We start from the raw sequence: 27,186 nt of genomic DNA, 5'->3' as shown, positions 1-27,186 counted from the left end.
TTTAACCCCAAATAAGCAGATGCTCAGAACAAATACAATTTGGATAGACATGTAGTTTTTCTTTCAATTTAATTTTATGGTCCTAGAGGGCCAAGTAGATAGGAAGGTAAATCTACATTCCTAGCAGCTGCACTTGGCACCCTGGACAGGTGATAAAACAGTCACTGCTACAAAGTTTTAACTGTGTTCCCGCACTAAGCAGTAGGTCCTACTTAATCAAATTAATTGTAATAAGTATTGTTCATCATTTAAAATGGATTTTACCTTTTACCTATTTTTAACCTTAAGGGGACAGTGTACACCAAAATAAATATGGGCTATTTAAATAAAGCTTTAGGTGTAGGTAAATTTCACTTTACCTATTTTGCAGCTAAATCTCCTAAAAATATGATTCCATATGTATACGTACGTAATCTAATCACTGAGCTAGAGTTTTCCTCTCACTCCCTAACTAGCGTGCCTAGAATTTAGTTTAATGTGTGCAATTTAAACACACAATGCAGAATAGCTGTCTGATTTTAGGCAGATTAGCCTCTACAGACACAAAGCTACATTTCTCACACACTTCTCTATGAAATATGATCCTGGCTACAAGAAGATTGTTTACTTAGAGAAGTGTGCGAAAGTTTAGTCCGATGAGGGGAGGGAGTAAGAAGCCACACTGTTACCGGAGGAGGTGAAAGTCAAACATAGATGGCTGATTTTAGGTTGCATATCTTTTACTGTTCTTCTAATTTTTATATTTAAAGTGAAGACAGCAGACATAAAGGGCTAGACTACGAGTCGAGCGCTATTTAATCACTCCCACTTGTTCATTAACTGAGCTAGAAGTTAGCTTTTGGCGCGCGTCGGGTAGCGACCTTATTACAAGTTGAAAGTAAAAAGTTTTGGCACAAGCGCTAACCTGACACGCAAAAAGCCTACAATGGAATATCGTGACCGTGTTAACGTAATCCCCCATCGAAGTCAATGAACCAAGAAAAGTGGAGAAAACCCTAACACCCTACTCGAATGTAAACCCACATACAAATATTAATATTTCACATTCCAATGTTCTTCACATAGCAGAATATGTTCTAAATATTTAGAAATACATATTTCTTTATATATATATATCGGACAGTTTTCTGGTACAATATATATCTATACCTATAGATAAATATATATATATAAATATATATATCTCAATATCTATTTAAAAATACATAGAACATATTTTGCTATGTGCAGAACATTGGAATGTGAAATATTTACAGTAAATACACAGTATAATACTTAAATATGAATATTGCATAAATATGACTTTTCATGATTTCATCTAGGTGACTGCAAAGGGCTCAAATGTACATTCATATATAATGTGTGTGTACATATGTATTTACATGTGTACATTTATATGTGTATTTAGACATATACACAAATACATATGTGTATATATATATATATATATATATATATATATATATATAAACACACACATATGTATTTAAATGTGTATATATATATATATATATATATATGTCTAAATACGTATGTATTATATATATATATATATATATATATATATATATATATATATATATATATAAATATATATATATATATATATATATATATATATATATATATATATTTAGATTCACTATAACAATAGAAAGAAACACGAAGAGGACACAGTAGTGCCCTCTCCATGAAAGACAGGGATTTCAGCACTCCAAAAAACAGAATTTATGTTTACCTGATAAATTACTTTCTCCAACGGTGTGTCCGGTCCACGGCGTCATCCTTACTTGTGGGATATTCTCTTCCCCAACAGGAAATGGCAAAGAGCCCAGCAAAGCTGGTCACATGATCCCTCCTAGGCTCCGCCTACCCCAGTCATTCGACCGACGTTAAGGAGGAATATTTGCATAGGAGAAACCATATGTTACCGTGGTGACTGTAGTTAAAGAAAATAAATTATCAGACCTGATTAAAAAAACCAGGGCGGGCCGTGGACCGGACACACCGTTGGAGAAAGTAATTTATCAGGTAAACATAAATTCTGTTTTCTCCAACATAGGTGTGTCCGGTCCACGGCGTCATCCTTACTTGTGGGAACCAATACCAAAGCTTTAGGACACGGATGAAGGGAGGGAGCAAATCAGGTCACCTAAATGGAAGGCACCACGGCTTGCAAAACCTTTCTCCCAAAAATAGCCTCAGAAGAAGCAAAAGTATCAAATTTGTAAAATTTAGAAAAAGTGTGCAGTGAAGACCAAGTCGCTGCCTTACATATCTGATCAACAGAAGCCTCGTTCTTGAAGGCCCATGTGGAAGCCACAGCCCTAGTGGAGTGAGCTGTGATTCTTTCAGGAGGCTGCCGTCCGGCAGTCTCATAAGCCAATCGGATAATGCTTTTAATCCAGAAGGAGAGAGAGGTAGAAGTTGCTTTTTGACCTCTCCGTTTACCAGAATAAACAACAAACAAAGACAAAGTTTGTCTGAAGTCCTTAGTAGCTGCTAAGTAAAATTTGAGAGCACGAACTACATCCAAGTTGTGCAACAAACGTTCCTTCTTTGAAACTGGATTAGGACACAAAGAAGGCACAACTATCTCCTGGTTAATGTTTTTGTTAGAAACAACTTTTGGAAGAAAACCAGGTTTAGTACGCAAAACCACCTTATCTGCATGGAACATCAGATAAGGAGAAGAACACTGCAGAGCAGATAATTCTGAAACTCTTCTAGCAGAAGAAATTGCAACCAAAAACAAAACTTTCCAAGATAATAACTTAATATCAACGGAATGTAAGGGTTCAAACGGAACCCCCTGAAGAACTGAAAGAACTAGGTTGAGACTCCAAGGAGGAGTCAAAATTTTGTAAACAGGCTTGATTCTAACCAGAGCCTGAACAAAGGCTAGAACATCTGGCACAGCTGCCAGCTTTTTGTGAAGTAACACAGACAAGGCAGAAATCTGTCCCATCAAGGAACTTGCAGATAATCCTTTTTCCAATCCTTCTCGAAGGAAGGATAGACTCTTAGGAATCTTAACCTTGTCCCAAGGGAATCCTGCAGATTCACACCAACAGATATACCAAATTATGTGGTAATTTTTCTGGTTACAGGCTTTCAGGCCTGAACAAGAGTATTAATAACAGAATCTGAGAACCCTCGCTTTGATAAGATCAAGCGTTCAATCTCCAAGCAGTCAGCTGGAGTGGGTCGAACGGACCTAGAACAAGAAGGTCTCGTCTCCAAGGTAGCTTCCATGGTGGAGCCGATGACATATTCACCAGATCTGCATACCAAGTCCTGCGTGGCCACGCGGGAGCTATCAAAATCACCGACGCCCTCTCCTGATTGATCCTGGCTACCAGCCTGGGGATGAGAGGAAACGGCGGGAACACATAAGCTAGTTTGAAGGTCCAAGGTGCTACTAGTGCATCCACTAGAGCCGCCTTGGGATCCCTGGATCTGTACCCGTAGTAAGGAACTCTGAAGTTCTGACGAGAGGCCATCAGATCCATGTCTGGAATGCCCCACGGTTGAGAGACTTGGGCAAAGATTTCCGGATGGAGTTCCCACTCCCCCGGATGCAATGTCTGACGACTCAGAAAATCCGCTTCCCAATTTTCCACTCCTGGGATGTGGATAGCAGACAGGTGGCAGGAGTGAGACTCCGCCCATAGAATGATTTTGGTCACTTCTTCCATCGCTAGGGAACTCCTTGTTCCCCCCTGATGGTTGATGTATGAACTTGGCCCTCGCTAGCTGAGGCCAAGCTTTGAGAGCATTGAATATCGCTCTCAGTTCCAGAATATTTATCGGTAGAAGAGATTCTACCCGAGACCAAAGACCCTGAGCTTTCAGGGATCCCCAGACCGCGCCCCAGCCCATCAGACTGGCGTCGGTCGTGACAATGACCCACTCTGGTCTGCGGAAGGTCATCCCTTGTGACAGGTTGTCCAGGGACAGCCACCAACGGAATGAGTCTCTGGTCCTCTGATTTACTTGTATCTTCGGAGACAAGTCTGAATAGTCCCCATTCCACTGACTGAGCATGAACAGTTGTAATGGTCTTAGATGAATGCGCACAAAAGGAACTATGTCCATTGCCGCTACCATCAAACCTATCACTTCCATGCACTGCGCTATGGAAGGAAGAGGAACGGAATGCAGTATCCGACAAGAGTCTAGAAGTTTTGTTTTTCTGGCTTCTGTCAGAAAAATCCTCATTTCTAAGGAGTCTATTATAGTTCCCAAGAAGGGAACCCTCGTTGACGGAGATAGAGAACTCTTTTCCACGTTCACTTTCCATCCGTGAGATCTGAGAAAGGCCAGGACAATGTCCGTGTGAGCCTTTACTTGAGGAAGGGACGACGCTCGAATCAGAATGTCGTCCCAGTAAGGTACTACAGCAATGCCCCTTGGTCTTAGCACCGCCAGAAGGGACCCTAGTACCTATGAGAAAAACCTAGGAGCAGTGGCTAATCCGAAAGAAAAAGCCACGAACTGGAAATGCTTGTCCAGGAATTCAAACCTTAGGAACCGATGATGTTCCTTGTGGATAGGAATATGTAGATACGCATCCTTGAAATCCACCTTGGTCATGAATTGACCTTCCTGGATGGAAGGAAGAAGTGTTCGAATGGTTTCCATCTTGAACGATGGAACCTTGAGAAACTTGTTCAAGATCTTGAGATCTAAGATTGGTCTGAACGTTCCCTCTTTTTTTGGGAACTATGAACAGATTGGAGTAGAACCCCATCCCTTGTTCTCCTAATGGAACAGGATGAATCACTCCCATTTTTAGCAGGTCTTCTACCCAATGTAAGAATACCTGTCTTCTTAAGTGGTCTGAAGACAACTGAGACCTGTGGAACCTCCCCCTTGGAGGAAGCCCCTTGAACTCCAGAGAATAACCTTGGGAGACTATTTCTAGCGCCCAAGGATCCAGAACATCTCTTGCCCCAGCCTGAGCGAAGAGAGAGAGTCTGCCCCCCACCAGATCCGGTCCCGGATCGGGGGCCCGCATTTCATGCTGTCTTGGTAGCAGTGGCAGGATTCCTGGCCTGCTTTCCTTTGTTCCAGCCTTGCATAGGTCCCCAGGCTGGATTGGCTTGAGAAGTATTACCTTCCTGCTTAGAGGACGTAGCCCTTGGGGCTGATCCGTTTCTGCGAAAGGGACGAAACTTAGGTTTATTTTTGGTCTTGAAAAGACCTATCCTGAGGAAGGGCGTGGCCCTTGCCCCCAGTGATATCAGAGATAATCTCTTTCAAGTCAGGGCCAAAGAGTGTTTTCCCCTTGAAAGGAATGTCAAGCAATTTATTCTTGGAAGACGCATCCGCTGCCCAAGATTTTAACCAAAGCGCTCTGCGCCACAATAGCAAACCCAGAATTTTTTCGCCGCTAACCTAGCCAATTTCAAGGTGGCGTCTAGGGTGAAAGAATTAGCCAATTTAAGAGCACGAATTCTGTCCATAATCTCCTCATAAGAAGAAGAATTACTAATAATCGCCTTTCCTAGCTCATCAAACTAGAAACACGCGGCTGTAGTGACAGGGACAATGCATGCAATTGGTTGTAGAAGGGAACCTTGCTGAACAAACATCTTTAGCAGACCTTCTAATTTTTTATCCATAGGATCTTGGAAAGCACAACTATCTTCTATGGGTATAGTGGCGCGCTTGTGTAGAGTAGAAACCGCCCCCTCGACCTTGGGGACTGTCTGCCATCAGTCCTTTCTGGGGTCGACTATAGGAAAACAATTTTATAAATATGGGGGGAGGTACTAAAGGTATACCGGGCCTGTCCCATTCTTTACTAACAATGTACGCCACCCGCTTGGATATAGGAAAAGCTTCGGGGGGCCCCGGGGCCTCTAAGAACTTTTCCGTTTTACATAGTGGTTCTGGATGACCAGATAATCACAATCATCCAAATTGGATAACACCTCCTTAAGCAGAGCGCGGAGATGTTCCAACTTAAATTTAAAAGTAATCACATCAGGTTCAGCTTGTTGAGAAATGTTTCCTGAATCTGAAATTTCTCCCTCAGACAAAACCTCCCTGGCCCCCTCAGACTGGTGTAGGGGCCCTTCAGAAACCATATCATTAGCGTTCTCATGCTCTACAGAATTTTCTAAAACAGAGCAGTCGCGCTTTCACTGATAAGTGGGCATATTGGCTAAAATGTTTTTGATAGAATTATCCATTACAGCCGTTAAATGTTGCATAGTAAGGAGTATTGGCGCACTAGATGTACTAGGGGCCTCCTGTATGGGCAAGACTGGTGTAGACGAAGGAGGGGATGATGCAGTACCATGCTTACTCCCCTCACTTGAGGAATCATCTTGGGCATCATTTTTACTAAATTTTTTATGACATAAAATAAATATAGTTAAATGAGAAGGAACCTTGGTTTCCCCACAGTCAGAACACAATCTATCTGGTAGTTCAGACATGTTAAACAGGCATAAACTTGATAACAAAGCACAAAAAACGTTTTAAAATAAAACCGTTACTGTCACTTTAAATTTTAAACTAAACACACTTTATTACTGCAATTGCGAAAAAGTATGAAGGAATTGTTCAAAATTCACCAAAATTTCACCACAGTGTCTTAAAGCCTTAAAAGTATTGCACACCAAATTTGGAGGCTTTAACCCTTAAAATAACGGAACCGGAGCCGTTTTTATATTTAACTCCTTTACAGTCCCTGGAATCTGCTTTGCTGAGACCCAACCAAGCCCAAAGGGGAATACGATACCAAATGATGCCTTCAGAAAGACCTTTCTATGTATCAGAGCTCCACACACATGCAGCTGCATGCCATGCTGTCCTCAAAAACAAGTGCGCCATACCGGCGCGAAAATGAGGCTCTGACTATGATTAGGGAAAGCCCCTAAAGAATAAGGTGTCAAAAACAGTGCCTGCCGATATAATCATATTAAAATACCCAGAATAAATGATTCCTCAAGGCTAAATATGTGTTAATAATGAATCGATTTAGCCCAGAAAAAGTCTACAGTCTTAATAAGCCCTTGTGAAGCCCTTATTTACTATCTTAATAAACATGGCTTACCGGATCCCATAGGGAAAATGACAGCTTCCAGCATTACATCGTCTTGTTAGAATGTGTCATACCTCAAGCAGTAAGAGACTGCACACTGTTCCCCCAACTGAAGTTAATTGCTCTCAACAGTCCTGTGTGGAACAGCCATGGATTTTAGTTACGGTGCTAAAATCATTTTCCTCATACAAACAGAAATCTTCATCTCCTTTCTGTTTCTGAGTAAATAGTACATACCAGCACTATTTTAAAATAACAAACTCTTGATTGAATAATAAAAACTACAGTTAAACACTAAAAAACTCTAAGCCATCTCCGTGGAGATGTTGCCTGTACAACGGCAAAGAGAATGACTGGGGTAGGCGGAGCCTAGGAGGGATCATGTGACCAGCTTTGCTGGGCTCTTTGCCATTTCCTGTTGGGGAAGAGAATATCCCACAAGTAAGGATGACGCCGTGGACCGGACACACCTATGTTGGAGAAATTACTATTTATAAGAAATTCTAAATAGATTTCTGAGTCTGTATATTTAATATTTTAGAAATAGGTGCTCTCCACTGCAGCGTGAACTAGTCAACGGCCGGGTCCCCTAAATCAAACCACACCCGTAGAGATAATAAATTTTATTATAAGTGCAAATAAATTTAAATTTAAAGTGTTTCAAATGTTAAAATAAACACATAGAAAAAGCTGGCCAGCTCACAACAGTTACTCACAATGCAGGTTATTAACCTTAGATAGAGGCAATAAAAGTTAATAAACAACACCCCAACCAGTGGGTAGCCCTGTGATTACACAGGAATCTGCTACCATGGATAGAAATGGGGATCCATGTAAAATAACTAATGAACATCAGAAAAGTATTGGCAACACCTCTCTCAGAGGATAACCCAAACTAATTTGGAAATTTTTTATCGTGAGAAAAAAACCTGAGGATCTATGCCTAATACTTAAAATTATGTAAAGATAGTACATGTGAAAAATCAATTACATGTTAAACCTTTTACACTTTCGTATTAATAAACACCCCTACCAGAGGGTAGCACCAATATTATAAAAAGGTACCAGCTACCATGGTAAAACATTGGGGATCTATGTTTATAGAATACTAATTGTGTAATCACAGCAAATATGAACCATTTATATCATATATATCAGGCAGGCAAAGATAGACATTTGAACTCTTATTAATGAGAGTTACTCATTTCCCATTGCAACATATATTGAAACTGTTGCAAATAGAGTTCATTCTATTTCTTTATTTCCCAGAAGATGCATTCCATTTGAAAAATACTTAGACTCAATAGTCCAGAGATACATTAAACGTAACTTTTGGGAGACGGAATTCTTCTCCGTTATGTCCTCTTTAAAGTGACTTAGTCCGGGTATAGAGCCTGCTTCTTATTGCGATTCCAAAGCTGTGTTTGCAAGGACCTGGTTCCCAGCTGTGCAAAATGACGTCACACGTGTGACGTCATTTTGCACAGCTGGGAACCAGGTCCTTATTTTTTTGCTCGATGCACGTTGCAAACACATGTTGCAAAATGTAGCGAAAATAACACATTGTGTAAACCATTTACAAATCTAGACAAATCAGAAGACTTGCTTTTCACACAGTAACTCTCTGATTACACTGTTTCCAATGCAGCAAAGGATTCTGGGTGAGATATGCAAATGAGGTTCACGACTCACTTTTTTACTTCTAGCCTGCTTTTTAACGCAGACTTCCCTTTGCGCCATAGCATCGCTGCATTACACAGCTTCTAAGCTTAGCTAGGGGTAGTACAGTGATTCAGACCAATCCCAGGACAGCTGTTTCGTGGTTATTGACACTCATCAGCTGGGAGTAGGTTGAATCACTGCTTGGTAAAGTTGTTTTCTGGGGGAAATACAACAGCAATTTAAAATATGGGGAGGCGAAAAGTGAGTTTAAAATTTCCAAAGAAAACAACTTTACCAAGCAGTGATTCAACCTACTCTCAGCTGATGAGTGGCAATAATCACAAAACAGCTGTCCTGGGATTGGTCTGAATCACTGTACTATACCTAGCTAAGCTTAGAAGCTGTGTAATGCAGCAATGCTATGGCGCAAAGGGAAGTCAGCCTTAAAAAGCAGGCTAGAAGTAAAAAAGTGAGTCATTGTGAACCTCATTTGCATATCTCACCCAGAATCCTTTGCTGCATTGGAAACAGTGTAATCAGAGAGTTTCTGTGTGAAAAGCAAGTCTTCTGATTTGTCTAGATTTGTAAATGGTTTACACAATGAGTTATTCTCTCTCTCTCTCTCAATACACACACACATTTTTTACCCCAAACCCTTGAGACCTCATATCTTTGAGCCATTATAACTTTTTTTATTCAATTTTTTAAAATAATTTTTATTAGATAGTGTTTTTAGCGTTACTGTACTTTTAAATGTAATTTTTATGTGTTTTGTGACACTTTTTTGACTGGCGTAACAGTTAACTAGAGCTCTGAAGTTGCGATAATCATTTTAGCGTAAATGGCGAATGCGCTCACTCGTTTGCATTTACTTTTAACTTGTAATACACGCGCTCCTTCCAATGCGCACAAACAGCTGCGATAATCCCGATATCGCTTGTGCAAAACAGTTAATATGCCAATTGTAACATATTTAAAAGTTAGTGTATTTTAATGCATAAATGTAATACATGCCTTTAAGAAACAACACAAGAAATATAAAAAGCCAAACAAAGAAACACAAATTATGCAGTTACAGAATGAACCAGTATACCTAAAATGTATTTATAGCAATTTAACATATTGTTTTTGTGATAGTGAATACATATATGAGTTTTATATCAATTGCAGACTTACTGTGATATTCAAATAAACTGAATGGCTACTTTCATCATAACTAACAAAGACCGACTTCACTCCAACATACTGCACATCAATGGACCGTGGGAAGAGAAAAAAAACAGCAAGACCAGAAAGAAGTAGGCAAACAATAACCGCAACTGTGACGTACAGTTTGCTGTAAAAATAAAATAAAAAGTTGTGTTAAACTATTAATGATCAACAGCCAATGATGTCAATAATCTGGATACAATATAATATAATCTGGATAGTATACACTGTATACTAAATATGACAACTGCACTTGTTAGAGAAACCCACATCAGATATTGCCCTAAAATCCCTAAGTATGTATAGCAGCTAATAGACAAATCTCTACATATCCTGTTAAAGTGTGGAGTGGATTTCTGAATGTATTATATTTTACTGAATCAATTCCATAGGATAGCATAAGAACTGGAGTCTATTGTCTCAAGGGAGTATTTAAAAAAAAGTAGCATTTCTCCACAAGCAAGTCATTTTTATTCACCAAGCATAATTGCATCTTAGACCCCAGAGGCAGAACTTTTCTTCATTTTCTGCAAAGAGATTTTTTTTTGTGGAAATTTTTCTGCAGGTCATTTTGAAATAAAAATCAAAATTTTAAATTAGGCAGTTACACTAAAGCATCAGCTAAAATTGCAATGTGTTAATTAACTGTAGAGTAAAGCAAATTTTCAAGTTTTTATAATAAAGTGCAGCAATTGAAAATTGCATAGCAAATTAGCTGCAGTCAAAAAAAATAAAACATTTAGTTTTTCCAAATGTCAAATACATTTGTTTCCTTTTCTCTAGGTCTAACATCACAAGGTAGAAATGTAGTAATACAAATGTGCACTACTCAAGAACATCTTACATTCAAAAGTCATAACTTTGCAGACTGGGAAAGGCTAGAGGGTGGGGTTGAAAAAATCCCTGAGAGTCAGTCACTGCTGCTTTGCTCTGGATCCACTGCGTTAAGGAAAACTTACATAGTGCAGCCAGAGCACAGCACTGTTTGAAGAGAACTGTCTAATGTGGAGCTGTGCTACAAAGTGAAAGTGTTAAGAGTTCCTGCATGTGTCCTACTCTTTCTGCAGACATGCTGCATTTTCTGCGATGACATCACAGATCACAGCATGTTCTGCCTTGGGGTCTTAGACATTCAGTTAGTTGTAGGTTCCCCCATCTCTGATATACAATTCAAAGTAAAGGAAAATAGCAATATGTAAAACAGTTAATCCTATTTTTCAAGACTAATTTTCAGAGCTGGAGTTTTTACATATGACAAAATCCTAAAAAAGTTATTCTTTCCAGTACCCTTGTGGTCCTTTAAAGGGACATGAAAACAGATTTTTTTTTTTTTTTCCTTTTGCGATGCAGACAGCACATACAATTTTAAATAATTTACCAGTTTACTTCCTTTTTTATCAAACTTGTTTATTTGCTTGGCATCATTTGTTGAAAGAGCAGCAATACACTACTTGGAACTAGCTGAACAAATCGGGTAAGCCACCAATCGTCAGCTAGCTCCCAGCTCCTACTTAGGTATGCTTTACTACAAAGGATACTAAAACAAATTTGTTAACAGAAGTAAACTGGAAAGTTGTTTAAACCTAGATGCTCTAATACACAAAAGTTTAATTTTGACTTTATTGTTCCTTTAAGTATTGTTTGAAGGGCATTAAACTATGGACAACAAATACTACAGATTAGACAAGCAGTGTCCGCTGTCTGCCTTTATTACACACCTGCAGTCATGCAACCAATCATACAAAAGCAGGGTCTATTACTGACCCAGTAGAATAAGAACTTGCAGTCTGTAGTACTTACGTTCGTCTTGGACGCAGTCTTTGATCACTATATGGAATCAATGCTACAAGCTGATTTTCACGACCTAAAAACAAATAAATAACCAGTCAGGGGAGAAAAGTTACTAATCTAGGTATTGTTAAGGGACATGAAAAACCAAAAACATTTCTTACATGATTCAGATAGAGAAAACAATTTAAAAAAAGTTTCTAATTTACTTCTATTATCAAATTTGCTTATTCTTTGTTGAAGAGATACCTAGGTATGTAGCGTGCACATGCCTGAAGCACTACATGACAGGAAATAGTGATACTAACATCTAGTGATCTTGCTAGTGTATAACATTGTTGCAAAGCTGCTACCATATTGTACTGCAGACACGTGCACACTCCTGAGCTTACCTTCCTGGTTTTCAACTAAGAATATCAAGAAAACAAAGAAAATTTGATAATTTGTAAATTGGATAGTTGTTTAGTTGTTTACTATCTACTTCATGAAATATTTTTTTTGGTTTTTATGTCCCTTTAAGGAAACGAAAAAAAAATATTTATTTTTTTTTAAGTCGTTTGGGACTAGCACACTAGTGGAAATACCTGATAATAATAATGAAAATAATAAAAAAAAAAAAGTATATATTTTTGTCTTGCCAATAATTTACATGTGTTTAATTGCCCAAAAAATAAAAACTCCTTTGTGATCTGATACAAAACAGCTTTAGTAAAAGATAAAAAGGAATTGTCCTATTATGTGCTTACTATTATTACGTCACATTCATTAATCTGTAAAGAACATCTTCATTCCTTAGCTTAAAAGACTATAAAAACCCGTTTCTGTTAACTTGGAGATATGATATAAGAGCTAATAAACAGATAATATGAGCAAACATACTTCCAGAACAGGATGGTGCACTATGTACATGTGATTTGGTTTATAAATTATAGGGTAAACATATCACAGTATAACACGAGGCCGTAGAACAGGCTAAGCCGCATCAATATTTGTATTTCCTCTTCTCCAAAACAAGCATCAATAGCACCATGTACATTAAAGGGACATAATGTGCAAGCACAAAACGCGTGTGTTATAGGATTCGTAACTAATTTTTACTCCTGCAAAGGGGTTAAACACAGTTGGGCCAGATGTATCAAGCTCAAGGAGAATTCTCCATATCATTTCCTATGGGTTCTCCTTTAGAGAAGTGCATCTATTCTCTCAAATTTTTTTATTTTTTTTTCAGCGGAAATTGGCTGTCTTTATTTATTTTTTTTAATTTTTTTGTCAAAAGCTTTATTGAATAACATATAATCACTGCATACAATGCAAAAACATAATTTATGCTTACCTGATAAATTCCTTTCTTCTGTAGTGTGATCAGTCCACGGGTCATCATTACTTGTGGGATATTAACTGCTCCCCTACAGGAAGTGCAAGAGGATTCACCCAGCAGAGTTGCTACATAGCTCCTCCCCTCTACGTCACCTCCAGTCATTCGACCAAGGACCAACGAGAAAGGAGAAGCCAAGGGTGTAGTGGTGACTGGAGTATAATTTAAAAAATATTTACCTGCTTTAAAAAACAGGGCGGGCCGTGGACTGATCACACTACAGAAGAAAGGAATTTATCAGGTAAGCATAAATTATGTTTTCTTCTGTTAAGTGTGATCAGTCCACGGGTCATCATTACTTGTGGGATACCAATACCAAAGCAAAAGTACACGGATGACGGGAGGGATAGGCAGGCTCTTTATACAGAAGGAACCACTGCCTGAAGAACCTTTCTCCCAAAAATAGCCTCCGAGGAAGCAAAAGTGTCAAATTTGTAAAATTTGGAAAAAGTATGAAGCGAAGACCAAGTTGCAGCCTTGCAAATCTGTTCAACAGAGGCCTCATTCTTAAAGGCCCAAGTGGAAGCCACAGCTCTAGTGGAATGAGCTGTAATTCTTTCAGGAGGCTGCTGTCCAGCAGTCTCATAAGCTAAACGAATTATGCTACGTAGCCAAAAAGAGAGAGAGGTAGCAGAAGCTTTTTGACCTCTCCTCTGACCAGAGTAAACGACAAACAGGGAAGACGTTTGTCGAAAATCTTTAGTTGCCTGTAAATAAAATTTAAGGGCACGAACTACATCCAGATTGTGCAAAAGACGTTCCTTCCTCGAAGAAGGATTTGGGCACAAGGATGGAACAACAATCTCCTGATTGATATTCCTGTTAGTGACTACCTTAGGTAAGAACCCAGGCTTAGTACGCAGAACTACCTTATCCGAGTGAAAAATCAAATAAGGAGAATCACAATGTAAGGCTGATAACTCAGAGACTCTTCGAGCCGAGGAAATAGCCATTAAAAATAGAACTTTCCAAGATAACAACTTTATATCAATGGAATGAAGGGGTTCAAACGGAACACCCTGTAAAACGTTAAGAACAAGGTTTAAACTCCATGGTGGAGCCACAGCTTTAAACACAGGTTTAATCCTGGCCAAAGCCTGACAAAAAGCCTGAACGTCTGGAACTTCTGACAGACGCTTGTGTAACAGAATGGACAGAGCTGAGATCTGTCCCTTTAAGGAACTAGCGGATAACCCCTTTTCTAAACCTTCTTGTAGAAAAGACAATATCCTAGGAATCCTAACCTTACTCCAAGAGTAACCTTTGGATTCGCACCAATATAGGTATTTACGCCATATTTTATGGTAAATCTTTCTGGTAACAGGCTTCCTAGCCTGTATTAAGGTATCAATAACTGACTCAGAAAAACCACGCTTTGATAAGATCAAGCGTTCAATTTCCAAGCAGTCAGCTTCAGAGAAGTTAGATTTTGATGTTTGAAAGGACCCTGAATCAGAAGGTCCTGTTTCAGAGGTAACGACCAAGGTGGACAGAATGACATGTCCACCAGATCTGTATACCAAGTCCTGCGTGGCCATGCAGGCGCTATTAGAATCACTGATGCTTTCTCCTGTTTGATTCTGGCAATCAATCGAGGAAGCATCGGGAAAGGTGGAAACACATAAGCCATCCTGAAGGTCCATGGTGCTGTCAAGGCATCTATCAGGACCGCTCCCGGATCCCTGGATCTGGACCCGTAGCGCGGAAGCTTGGCGTTCTGTCGAGACGCCATGAGATCTATCTCTGGTTTGCCCCAACGTCGAAGTATTTGGGCAAAGACCTCTGGATGAAATTCCCACTCCCCCGGATGAAAAGTCTGACGACTTAAGAAATCCGCCTCCCAGTTCTCCACTCCCGGGATGTGGATTGCAGACAGGTGGCAAGAGTGAGACTCTGCCCAGCGAATTATCTTCGATACTTCCATCATTGCTAGGGAGCTTTTTGTCCCTCCCTGATGGTTGATATAAGCTACAGTCGTGATGTTGTCCGACTGGAACCTGATGAACCCCCGAGTTGCTAACTGGGGCCAAGCCAGAAGAGCATTGAGGACTGCTCTCAATTCCAGAATGTTTATTGGAAGAAGACTCTCCTCCTGATTCCATAGTCCCTGAGCCTTCAGAGAATTCCAGACAGCGCCCCAACCTTGTAGGCTGGCGTCTGTTGTTACAATTGACCAGTCTGGCCTGCTGAATGGCATTCCCCTGGACAGATGTGGCCGATAAAGCCACCATAGAAGAGAATTTCTGGTCTCTTGAATGGAATGAAGGACACGGCATGCATTTTGAAGTTTTGTTAACCTGTCCTCTGTCAGGTAAATCTTCATTTCTACAGAATCTATCAGAGTCCCCAGGAAGGGAACTCTTGTGAGTGGAAAGAGAGAACTTTTCTCTTCGTTCACTTTCCATCCATGCGACCTTAGAAATGCCAGTACTATCTCTGTATGAGATTTGGCAGTTTGAAAGCTTGAAGCTTGTATCAGTATGTCGTCTAAGTACGGAGCTACTGAAATTCCTCGCGGTCTTAGTACCGCCAGAAGAGTGCCCAGAACCTTTGTGAAGATTCTTGGAGCCGTAGCCAGTCCGAATGGAAGAGCTACAAACTGGTAATGCCTGTCTAAAAAGGCAAACCTTAGATACCGGTAATGACTTCTGTGAATCGGTATGTGAAGGTAAGCATCCTTTAAATCCACTGTGGTCAAGTACTGACCCTCTTGGATCATGGGCAAAATTGTTCGAATAGTTTCCATCTTGAACGATGGAACTCTTAGGAATTTGTTTAGGATCTTTAAATCCAAGATTGGCCTGAAGGTTCCCTCTTTTTTGGGAACTACAAACAGATTTGAGTAAAACCCTTGTCCTTGTTCCAACCGCGGAACTGGATGGATCACTCCCATTAATAAAAGATCTTGTACGCAGCGTAGAAACGCTTCCTTCTTTGTTAGGTTTGTTGACAACCTTGACAGATGAAATCTCTCTCTTGGGGGAGAGGATTTGAAGTCCAGAAGGTATCCCTGAGATATGATCTCTAACGCCCAGGGATCCTGAACATCTCTTGCCCAAGCCTGGGCGAAGAGGGAAAGTCTGCCCCCCACTAGATCCGGTCCCGGATCGGGGGCCCTCAATTCATGCTGTCTTAGGGGCAGCAGCAGGTTTTCTGGCCTGTTTGCCCCTGTTCCAGGACTGGTTAGGTTTCCAGCCTTGTCTGTAGCGAGCAACAGCTCCTTCCTGTTTTGGTGCAGAGGAAGTTGATGCTGCTCCTGCTTTGAAATTACGAAAGGAACGAAAATTGGACTGTCTAGCCTTGGCTTTGGCCTTGTAATGAGGCAGGGCATGACCTTTACCTCCTGTAATGTCATCAATAATCTCTTTCAAGCCGGGCCCGAATAAGGTCTGCCCTTTGAAAGGAATATTAAGCAATTTAGATTTAGACGTAACATCAGCTGACCAGGATTTTAGCCACAGAGCTCTGCGTGCCTGAATGGCGAATCCTGAATTTTTAGCCGCAAGTTTAGTTAAATGTACTACGGCATCTGAAATAAATGAATTAGCTAACTTAAGGAATTTAAGTTTGTGTGTGATGTCATCTAGTGTGGATGATTGAAGTGTCTCTTCCAGAGACTCAAACCAAAATGCTGCTGCAGCCGTGACAGGCGCAATACATGCAAGAGGTTGCAATATAAACCCTTGTTGAACAAACATTTTCTTAAGGTAACCCTCTAATTTTTTATCCATTGGATCTGAAAAAGCACAGCTATCCTCCACTGGGATAGTGGTACGCTTAGCTAAAGTAGAAACTGCTCCCTCCACCTTAGGGACCATTTGCCATAAGTCCCGTGTGGCGGCGTCTATTGGAAACATTTTTCTGAATATAGGAGGGGGTGAGAAAGGCACACCGGGTCTATCCCACTCCTTAGTAACAATGTCAGTAAGTCTCTTAGGTATAGGAAAAACGTCAGTACTCGTCGGTACCGCAAAATATTTATCCAACCTACACATTTTTTCTGGGATTGCAACTGTGTTACAATCATTCAGAGCCGCTAATACCTCCCCTAGTAACACACGGAGGTTCTCAAGCTTAAATTTAAAATTTGAAATGTCTGAGTCCAGTTTATTTGGATCAGAACCGTCACCCACAGAATGAAGCTCTCCGTCTTCACGTTCTGCAAACTGTGACGCAGTATCAGACATGGCCCTTGCATTATCAGCGCACTCTGTTCTCATCCCAGAGTGATCACGTTTACCTCTTAGTTCTGGTAGTTTAGCCAAAACTTCAGTCATAACAGTAGCCATATCTTGTAATGTGATTTGTAATGGCCGCCCAGATGCACTCGGCGCTACAATATCACGCACCTCCTGAGCGGAAGATGCAGGTACTGACACGTGAGGCGAGTTAGTCGGCATAACTCTCCCCTCGTTGTTTGGTGAAATATGTTCAATTTGTACAGATTGACTATTTTTTAAAGTAGCATCAATACATTTAGTACATAAATTTCTATTGGGCTCCACTTTGGCATTAACACATATAGCACAGAGATATTCCTCTGAATCAGACATGTTTAACACACTAGCAAATAAACAGCAACTTGGAAATACTTTTCAAAGTAATTTACAAATAATATGAAAACGAACTGTGCCTTTAAGAAGCACAGAAAATATTATAACAGATAAAATAATTAAGTTATAGCATCAATCTTTGTCAGAATATACAGTTTTAGCAAAGGATTGTTCCCCTCAGCAAATGATAACTAACCCAGGCAGCAGAAAAAAATACACAAATAAACGTTTTTTATATCACAGTCAATACAATCAGCACAGCTCTGCTGTAAAGATTACTTCCCTCAAAAAAGACTCTTGAGATCCCTGAACTCTGTAGAGATGAACCGGATCATGCAGGAAGAAAATGAACCTCTGACTGAGTTTTTCTGATGCATAGTAAAAGTGCCAAAAATGGCCCCTCCCCCACACACATAACAGTGAGAGGGATCAGTGAACTGCTCTAATTTAAATCAAAACTATTGCCAAGTGGAAAAAAAGTGCCCAAAACATTTTTTCACTCAGTACCTCAGAGAAAAAAACGTTTTTACATGCCAGCAAAAAAACGTTTTACCTCAATAATTAATTGTCATTTAAAACCTATTGCAAGTCCCTGCAAAATAGGTTAAGTCTATGTATACAGTTTAAAAGCCAGAGAAGTACCATTTCCCAGAAAACTGAAGTGTAAAATATACATACATGACAGCCTGATATCAGCTACATCTACTGCATTCAAGGCTGAGTTTACATTATAACGGTATGGCAGGATTTTCTCATCAATTCCATGTCAGAAAATAATAAACTGCTACATACCTCTTTGCAGATTAATCTGCCTGCTGTCCCCTGATCTGAAGTTTACCTCTCCTCAGATGGCCGAGAAACAGCAATATGATCTTAACTACTCCGGCTAAAATCATAGAAAAACTCAGGTAGATTCTTCTTCAAATTCTACCAGAGAAGGAATAACACACTCCGGTGCTATTATAAAATAACAAACTTTTGATTGAAGATATAAAAACTAAATATATCACCATAGTCCTCTCACACATCCTATCTAGTCGTTGGGTGCAAGAGAATGACTGGAGGTGACGTAGAGGGGAGGAGCTATGTAGCAACTCTGCTGGGTGAATCCTCTTGCACTTCCTGTAGGGGAGCAGTTAATATCCCACAAGTAATGATGACCCGTGGACTGATCACACTTAACAGAAGAAATAGAAACAGTTACATATGCAACGTTGTGATAATAATGTTTCCATATACTTGGATTATGATACAAAATTTTTTTTTGTTTTGTAAACAAAAGTAAGTTGTGGATATATTTATCATTAAATAAACAAGTTTAAGTTGCACAAGTAAGTTATTTGAACTAGATGAGGGAGAAATAAAACCCATAAATAAATGAACAGTTACAGTAAACAATACAAATGTAAATGATAATATAAATATACGGCTCCTGCAGAGAAGAAACTATTATGTCATTGATTGTCAGACTATTGGAATGACCTTCTGTCCAGATTAGGATGGTAGTTCGTCGTTCAGGGGTGGTTAATAATTTTAAGTTTGAGGGGGGGATATAAGGGCAGTGGTCTCGAATGTGGGGGGTTTCTGATTAAGGTATTCCTCCCACAAAAAGCATATTGAGTGGTAGTCGGCTATCTGTTTGTTACGGGAATAGCAATATTTTTCTAGTTGGAGGGATTGGGTGGTTGTTTCTCTCCAGACATGGATAGATGGGAGTGTACTACCTTTCCAGTTTTTGGGAATTAGTCGTTTTGCAGAGTTTGTCATGATAGTCAGCAGGGCTAGTCGTAGTTTGCATGTTATTTTGGGAAATTTATTAAAGATGAAAAGCCAAATATCAAGCTTGAAGCTTAGAGATAAGACCTTTTCGAATTCAATTCTGATGGCTTCCCAATATACTTGAGCTATTGGGCATGTCCACCATATGTGTGTAGGGGTGCCAATATTTTGGCAGCCTCTCCAGCATTCCAGTGAGTGTGTGGGGAAAATAGTGTGTAGTCGATGGGAGTGTAATACCATCTGTATAGTAGCTTAACGTTCATTTCCAGAACGTAAATGGACGAAGAGGATTTTGTCATGTAGGAGAAGATGTTTTGCCATTCCTTTAGGGATTGAGCAGTGCCAATCTCTGCTTCCCATTTTTGCGTGTATGAGGGGAGGGACATGTTGTTTGGTTGTATAAGCAATTGATATGCAAAAGATAGAAAGCCCCTTTGAAGGGTGTCATGGACGCAGCTGCCCTCGAAGCTAGTCTGGGAGCGAAAAAGTTGCGGCTTATGTGGGTGTTTGGTGAGAAAGTCCGTTAGTTGATGGTATCTAAACCATTCTATGCGTATTTTATCCAGGATGGGGGTTAGTTCAGTTAGGGGTTTTATTTTTCCATTTTGAATGATTGTAAGGCAGGGTAGTGAGTTTGCAATGTTGGGTGTTTGAGTTATTTGGGTGGGGAATGGTATTGGGGAATCTGGATTTTCGCAAAGAGGTGTTAGCGGGGAGGGTATAGTTGAGATATGGTTATTTTGTTTAATGGATACATCCCACAGTTTTAGAGTTTCTCTAGTAATTGTTGGTAGGCATGCAGGTAAGTTTCGTTTGGATGGGGGTAACCAGCACTTGCTGCTAAGATGTGAAGTATGAGATAATGAATGTTCTAAAAGTACCCATTCTTTGTGTACTGAGTGTCTGCACCAATGTATTATTCTGGTATAGAAGCTGGCAAGTCTGTATTGAGTGAGGTTTGGGATCCCGAGGCCACCCAATTCTTTAGGACGATATAGGGTGGCGGTAGCTATCCGTGGTCTTTTATGTTGCCATATATAGGAGATGAAGGATTTTTGGAGATTTTGTATAACAGACTTGGGGATTGGGATCGGTAGGGTTTGAAAGAGATATAATATCTTGGGGAGGAGCATCATTTTGACCGAATTAATTCTGCCTAACCATGAGATTGGTTTATTGCTCCAGGTTCGTAACATGTTTTGTATTGTATCGGTTATGACTTTATAATTGGTGTCAAGTGTTACTTGTATATGGGGGGAAATATGAACTCCGAGGTATTTTATAGAGCGCAGTTGTATGCGAAAGTGTATGAGTGTTTGTATCACAGTGATTTCCTCTGCTTGTAGCCCAAGTGGGAGTAGTTCTGACTTGGTAATATTTATTTTGAAATTTGAAAAGGTGCCGTAGGTATGTAGTGTTTGAACAAGGGGGGGGAGTGAGTCGTGGGGTCTTGTTAATGTGAGAAAAAGATCATCAGCGTACAGGGTAGCTTTATACTCCTGGTGAGCAATTGTGAACCCCTGTATATCTGTGTTATGTCTGATATGTGAGGCTAAAACCTCCATAGCGAGGATAAATAATATAGGGGAGAGGGGACATCCCTGTCTCGTACCGTTTGTGATCGAAAATGGTTGGGACAAGGTGTCGTTCAATTTTATTTTGGCTTGGGGGTTATTGTAAAGGGAGAATATTTTTCCTGTGAAAGCTGGGTCAAAGCCAAAGTGCGTGAGTGCCTCTTTCAGAAATTGCCAGTTGAGCCTATCAAAGGCTTTTTCCGCATCCATGGAGATAAACACGGAGGGGATGTGGTTGTTAACTGCATATTCCATTAATAATAGGATCTTGGTCGTATTATCTTTAGCTTCCCTAAGAGGAGTGAAACCGGCCTGATTAATATGTATGATTGACGGGAGTATTGAGTTAATACGGGTGGTCAATATCTTAGCATAAAGTTTGATATCTATGTTGAGGAGGGAGATTGGGCGGAAGTTAGCGGGGGTTGTAGGAGCTTTACCTGGTTTCGGGATCACTACTACTTGCGCCTCTAGCATGGATTGTGGGAATGGGTTAGTGTCTATAACTTCGTTGAATAGTTGAGTAAGGTAAGGGGAGAGTTGAGAGGAGAAGGTGTGATAATACTTTCCAGTGAAACCGTCTGGTCCTGGGCTTTTCCCATTATTAAGTGATTTTATGGCTGTGAGGAGTTCAGTTTGGGTAATGGGGTTGTTGAGGGTTTTAAGTTGATCCGGTGTTATATTAGGTAGTTGCGCACTGGATATATAAGAAATCAGGTCTGGGGAAGGGTCTTGAGAGGGTACTTCTTCTTGAATATTATATAAGGTGGAATAATAGTCGTGAAAGGATTGTAAAATATCTTTAGTGGTTTTTAGAGTATGGGGGCGATTAAGTGTTTGTAATTCGTTAATATATGATTTTAATCTCTATTTTTTCAGGGCTCTTGCTAATAACTTGCCTGACCTGTTACTTTCATAAAAGAACATGCTGTTGGTTTTTGCGCGAAGCGTCTGGTATTCTATTTGCAGAAAGCCGTCTAATGCTCGTCTGGCATTTTGTAGGTCGTTCAGTATATTTGGGTCTGTAGGAGATATTTTATGGGCCAGGTCTAGGCGAGCAAAGGTGTCTGATAGTTCATTATATTGCTGTCGGTGTAGTTTTTGGAAATGAGCCTTTAGTTTAATTAATTCACCTCTGAGCACGCATTTATGCACCTCCCAGATTGTATATTTATTAGTTGTCGAGGGTATGTTAAGTTGAAAATACTCTTCAATGGTGTTAGTGAGTTTCATAATTGTGTCTGGATTGTTAAAAAGGGAGTTATCTAATTTCCACGTGTATGATGTTAGAGGGGTGTTTGTCCATGATATGTTTAATTTTACAGCAGAATGGTCTGACCACGATGTGGGGGAAATAACGCATCTGTTGATTAAGGCTAGAGCTGGTTGGTTGGTGAAAATGTAGTCTATGCGACTGTGCGTTTTGTTAGGGTGGGAGAAGAAAGTATAATCTCGGGTGTCTTGGTGGATGAAACGCCAGTTATCATGGAGGTTAAGATTTCTCAAGCCTGTCCATAATACATTAGTAACTTTTTTTGATATAGCTATTGTGGGGTTGGAGCTGTCCTTGGTGGGTTGAATGGGGACATTAAAGTCTCCCGCGACAAAGACTGGTCCTTTTGCTATGTCTACAATTCGATTAAATATTTGTTTAAAAAAAGGGGCTTGCTTTGCATTTGGGGCATAGATGTTTATCAATGTGATAGGTCTACCATAAAGCAGGCCCACCAGCCCGAGGAATCGACCTTCAGAGTCTTTAGAGGTTTGAATATGTGTGAAGGGAAGTGACTTGTGCAATAAGATACTAACTCCACTTCTTTTTGAGGTATTGGAGCTATGATAGTGGGTGGTGAACATTTTCCCCAAAGTATTTGGGTTCCTTGTTTCTTTTAAAATGAGTCTCTTGCAGGAACAAGATATCTACCTGTCTTTTTGAGAGGTCTAAGAGGGCTTTAGATCTTTTGTGGGGTGAGCTGAGTCCCTTAGCGTTTTGAGTAAGAAGGTTCAGTTTCCGGATTTCATCATCCTTAATTTTAAACGACATGGTATTTTTGCTGAGGTGTGCTGTCCGGTTGTGTGGATAAGGTCATATAAAGCTTGTGGTATGAGTGTATTTTATAGCATTTTTCTGCAGGAGGAAAACATTCATTTAACAAGTGATAACTTAAACAGTGTCTCGCAATAAACATTATAACATTGTAAATTATGGAAAACAGTAACATTATAACAAAAAACAAAAAGTCTCTCTTCCTATTATAGGTCATAACTGAGAGTAGGTTGGGGGCATTACCATAAAACGCCCTTTAAGTTCTAGATATTCTTAGTAAAATTGGTTAGGAATCCTGATGGGAGAAAAGGTGAGGGAGGTGGGTCAGAGGGATGGGAAGGGGGAGAAAGGGATAGGTAGGGAGGGGGGGAAAGAGTAAATATGGGAGAGGGGTTGTTAAGTCTGCTCTTACTCATACTCTATGAGTGGCAAGAGATTATGGCTTACGGAGTTGAAAAACAAATAAATGATGACAAATACTTGCTTGTCCCAGGAAGGCGACATAGTCCAAACTATAAGTCTCTTTATTCAGTGTCCCAAAACTAGGGGTAAAGAGTTCATGAAGGTGAATTGTCAGAAGAGGCTGAGCTGGTGGTGGTTAGTCTTCTGGCAGTGGTGTCTTTTGACTTGGTTCTCTTGGGAAGAGCTGTGTGCCAGGATTCACCTGGGTTGCTTCGTTCTTTGGAAATTTGTGAGCTCCGTGGCTCAGTAGGAGTTTCTGTAGGGGATTCAAGTCCAAGCGCTGTGCAAAAGGTTTGAGTGTCCTCTGGGGTCTTGCAGACCACCCTGGTGCTGTTGCTTATAGTCCAAAGGTGTGTTGGAAAGCCCCATCTGTAAGGGATTCTTTTATTTCTTAGCAGGGCAGTAAGGGGGGAAAATTCCTTCCTGCGTTGTAAGGTGCGGGTTGATAAGTCCTGAAAGAATTGTAGGACATTGCCCCTGAATCTTACGGGCTGATTTTTGCGGGATTGCCGTAAGAGCATTTCTTTTTCTTGAAAATTCTTTAGGCGGATCACAATATCCCTTGGTGGGGCTGAATCAGGCGGTTTTGGCCTCAGAGTTCTATGGGCTCTGACCCATGTATATCCTCAGTGTAGGAAGGTTCTTTCAAGTGTCGAAATAGGTCCTGTAAGTAAACCGGGAAATCTCTGGGCAAGATCGATTCTGGCACTCCTCTGATGCGTATATTTTTGCGCCTACTTCGGTTCTCGAGATCATCAAGTTTGTCTTGAAGTGAGGTTATGGTCTCCTGCTGCGAGGTTACTTGATCTGTTAATTGTTGTACATCTCCTTTAATGAGGTCTTGGTTGCTTTCAAGGGTTTCGACCTGAAAGCCTAAGGTGTGAATGTCCTGTTTTAATTCCGCCAGTTCTTCTCTGATACAGGAACGGACTATGTCCGCAATATCCTTTTTCGAAGGTAAATTTTGTAAAAAAGAAGGAGAGAGCTGGCAGTCTGTTGGTAAAGTTCTGTTTGGTTGAGATTCCTGTGACTGAGTCTGAGGAGTTTTGTCCCCAGTTTTGAGGGAAGCAGGAGAGGTATGCGTTGTATCTGCACTATGTAAGGAAGACATTAAGTTTGATTTCCCTGCCGTAGATTTTGGCATTTTATCATGTTTGATATTTCGGTTAGTCGCCATATTGAACAAAAAGGTGCACGTGGCGTGGTTCTTTGGCCTTATGTAATAAGTCTTGCAAGTTGTGTGCTATTTAATGAATTTAGCACCAAAACAGACAAAGGGATTTTGTGCTCACTGATAATAAATGAAAGGTGCTTGTCAGCAATATATTGCAGACTGAGGGGATGAAAGTCAGTGTTGTAATCACAGTGGCAAATTTATAGGAAAGAGTTTTAGTTTTAGGTCCCCAAGCTGAATTCAAAGGCCAAGCAAAGAATATATCTATAGGTTTGTGTTTCAAAAAAGCTGCAGCATTGGTGGTTCAAGGCAGCTCAGTTGCTATTTATTTTCTTCTCTCCCCTCCTTTTTTTCTTTTTTTTTTTTCTCTGTTTTTGTGCAGGCTGGTGTGAGATGGTGGAGCTGTAGTTCCTGTTGTATTGATCAGGGATATAGAATAGGTTGAGCTATGCAGCTGGTCTGTAACCAGAGCTAGGTCTGTAGTAGGCCCAATCCCTGGGATCGATTTTTAGTAGGGGCCTGTAAGGGCCATGCAGTGCCTGATTGCTGATTGTGGCTGGATTACAGGTAGGGAGTGGGCCTGTTACTATATGAATGAGCTGGTGTGGTAGGGTATATGAAAAATTCTTACCCTGGACGAAGTGGAGTTCCGGTGTAGGCCCGATCCCCGGGCTAGATTTTTTTTTTCCGGTCCGACTCGAAAATCGGGTGCCGTTTTTTACTGTAAAGGCCCTTCGTTTTCAGGTGCAAGCCTTCCTGGGGGCTTGGTTGTAGTCCCTGGTTACCTGTAAGGGGGTTTACTTGTGGCCTGATGGTGGATGCGGCCTGTATTCGGTCCGGTATGCTGTGCCTCCCTGGTTCAGGGAATGTGAAGCAAAATGTCCCTCTAAGTTGTTGCCATGGGCTTTAGGGGTACAGGGGAGTATTGGAGGGGATTATAGGAGCAAGGATGGTCAGGAGCCCTGATGTTATAAGGGCTTTTACAGCGGAGCTCCGGAGTTATGCTGCCATCTCTGCAGCTGCCGGCTCCGCCCCTCCTATTCTCTCAAATTTATCAAAAAATTGTTTTGTTTTTTCGCTTCCCCATAGGAGAGGTAAGGAGACGTAATTATACATTTCTCCAGTGGGATTAGTATCTGCACCTTATTTATCATTAAAAATAAGCAACTATTCTCCATGTAAGCACATAAACCAATAGAAATACTTATACAGCCCCACTAGTAGCTTTTTTAACGCCCCTCTTCAACAAACTGTCATGGAAGAAAATAGAATCTATTTTAGCTCTTCCTTTATATATTATTTTTGTGCCCCAAAAGATATTATTTTTTCACTCTATTAGATATTAATTTTTCACTGTCAGATATTTTTACGCTCCAATATACATTATTATTGCGTTCTGTTATATAGATTTCAAATGCTGTTCTCCACAGTAGTCATGGAGAACTTTAATGCAGGAACTTGCAGGAGAACTTTCCGTCCTCAGATAGAGCATGCAATTTTAAACAGCTTTCCAATTTACTTCCATTAACTAAATGTGCTGTCTTTTTATATTTAAAAACTTTTTAAGTCACCAGCTCCTACTGAGCATGTGCAAGAATAAGTGTGTATGCAATTGTAAATGGCAGATGGCTGTCACATGGTACGTGTATGCATTTGTTATTGGCTGATGGCTGTCACATGGTACAGGAGGAGTGTAAAAAGACATAACTTTTAAAACTGTCAGAAAAAAAATCTACTACTCATTTGAAGTTCAGACTAAGTGATATTGCATTGTCTTGTTATCTTGCATTTATTGATTATGCAAATCTACTATGTTGACTGGTCCTTTTATGTCAGCTTCAAAGCAGTACTGTACTACGGAAAGCAAGTTGGTAATCGGTGGCTATGCACCTTCCCCCTTTTGTTACTGGCCCAACAGTGTTTTTCAGCTAGGTCCAAGTAGTGTTTTGCAGTTCTGGAACTAACTTTACTTGTGTTGAAAACTATTATAAATAGGGAGAAAATAAGGAGAAGTAGTCCTTATAAAAAGATAGGGAATTCAGCACTCTCATATACACATTTAAAGAGACAGAGATATAAATATCTCAAAGTATCAACCTAAGTATTAAGATAAATAGAGCTAAGTGTGGAGCCAGGTGGAAACCCAGAATAAAGACTTGACAACTAGCATGCTTGCAAGGCACTCATAATTTTATTATTTACAAAAAGCAACAAAATTCTTAGTAAAGGTCATGTGACCATAAAGGTCATTTGAAATAAAATTTAATTAAAAAAAATGAGCTAAAAAGCTAAGTGAGACGTCTCATAGGAAAATAAAGTGGCTAAATATAATAGTGACAATGCAACACCTCTATTAGAGGACAACCCCAAAAGAAAGAGTAATATGGGGGTAATGTCATAATAATATAATGAGGATCTATGCAGTTCACTTAAACATTGAGCCAGAATAATACAATCACAAGAATACTTTACAATGCATATTTTTCAATTTGGAGCGAAATATAAA

At 40.1% G+C, this 27,186-nt stretch overlaps 1 protein-coding gene across 2 annotated transcripts in view; it reads right to left on the bottom strand.

The window, feature by feature from the left end:
- TMEM106B (transmembrane protein 106B) overlaps window positions 1-27,186 on the bottom strand; it is a 127,768-nt gene that overhangs the window by 50,528 nt on the left and 50,054 nt on the right. For both annotated transcript variants that reach the window (XM_053714102.1, XM_053714103.1), the window contains exons 3-4: window positions 11,729-11,792; window positions 9,896-10,055 (exon numbers count right to left, since the gene is read on the bottom strand). In XM_053714102.1, coding sequence (XP_053570077.1) covers window positions 9,896-10,055; window positions 11,729-11,792 — 224 coding nt within the window. The remainder of the gene's footprint in view (window positions 1-9,895; window positions 10,056-11,728; window positions 11,793-27,186) is intronic.

Source organism: Bombina bombina, chromosome 5, assembly GCF_027579735.1.
Source record: "Bombina bombina isolate aBomBom1 chromosome 5, aBomBom1.pri, whole genome shotgun sequence".
NCBI lineage: Eukaryota > Metazoa > Chordata > Amphibia > Anura > Bombinatoridae > Bombina > Bombina bombina.
The sequence above is the reverse complement of the archived record's forward strand: the minus strand, read 5'-3'. Positions and strand labels throughout refer to the sequence as shown.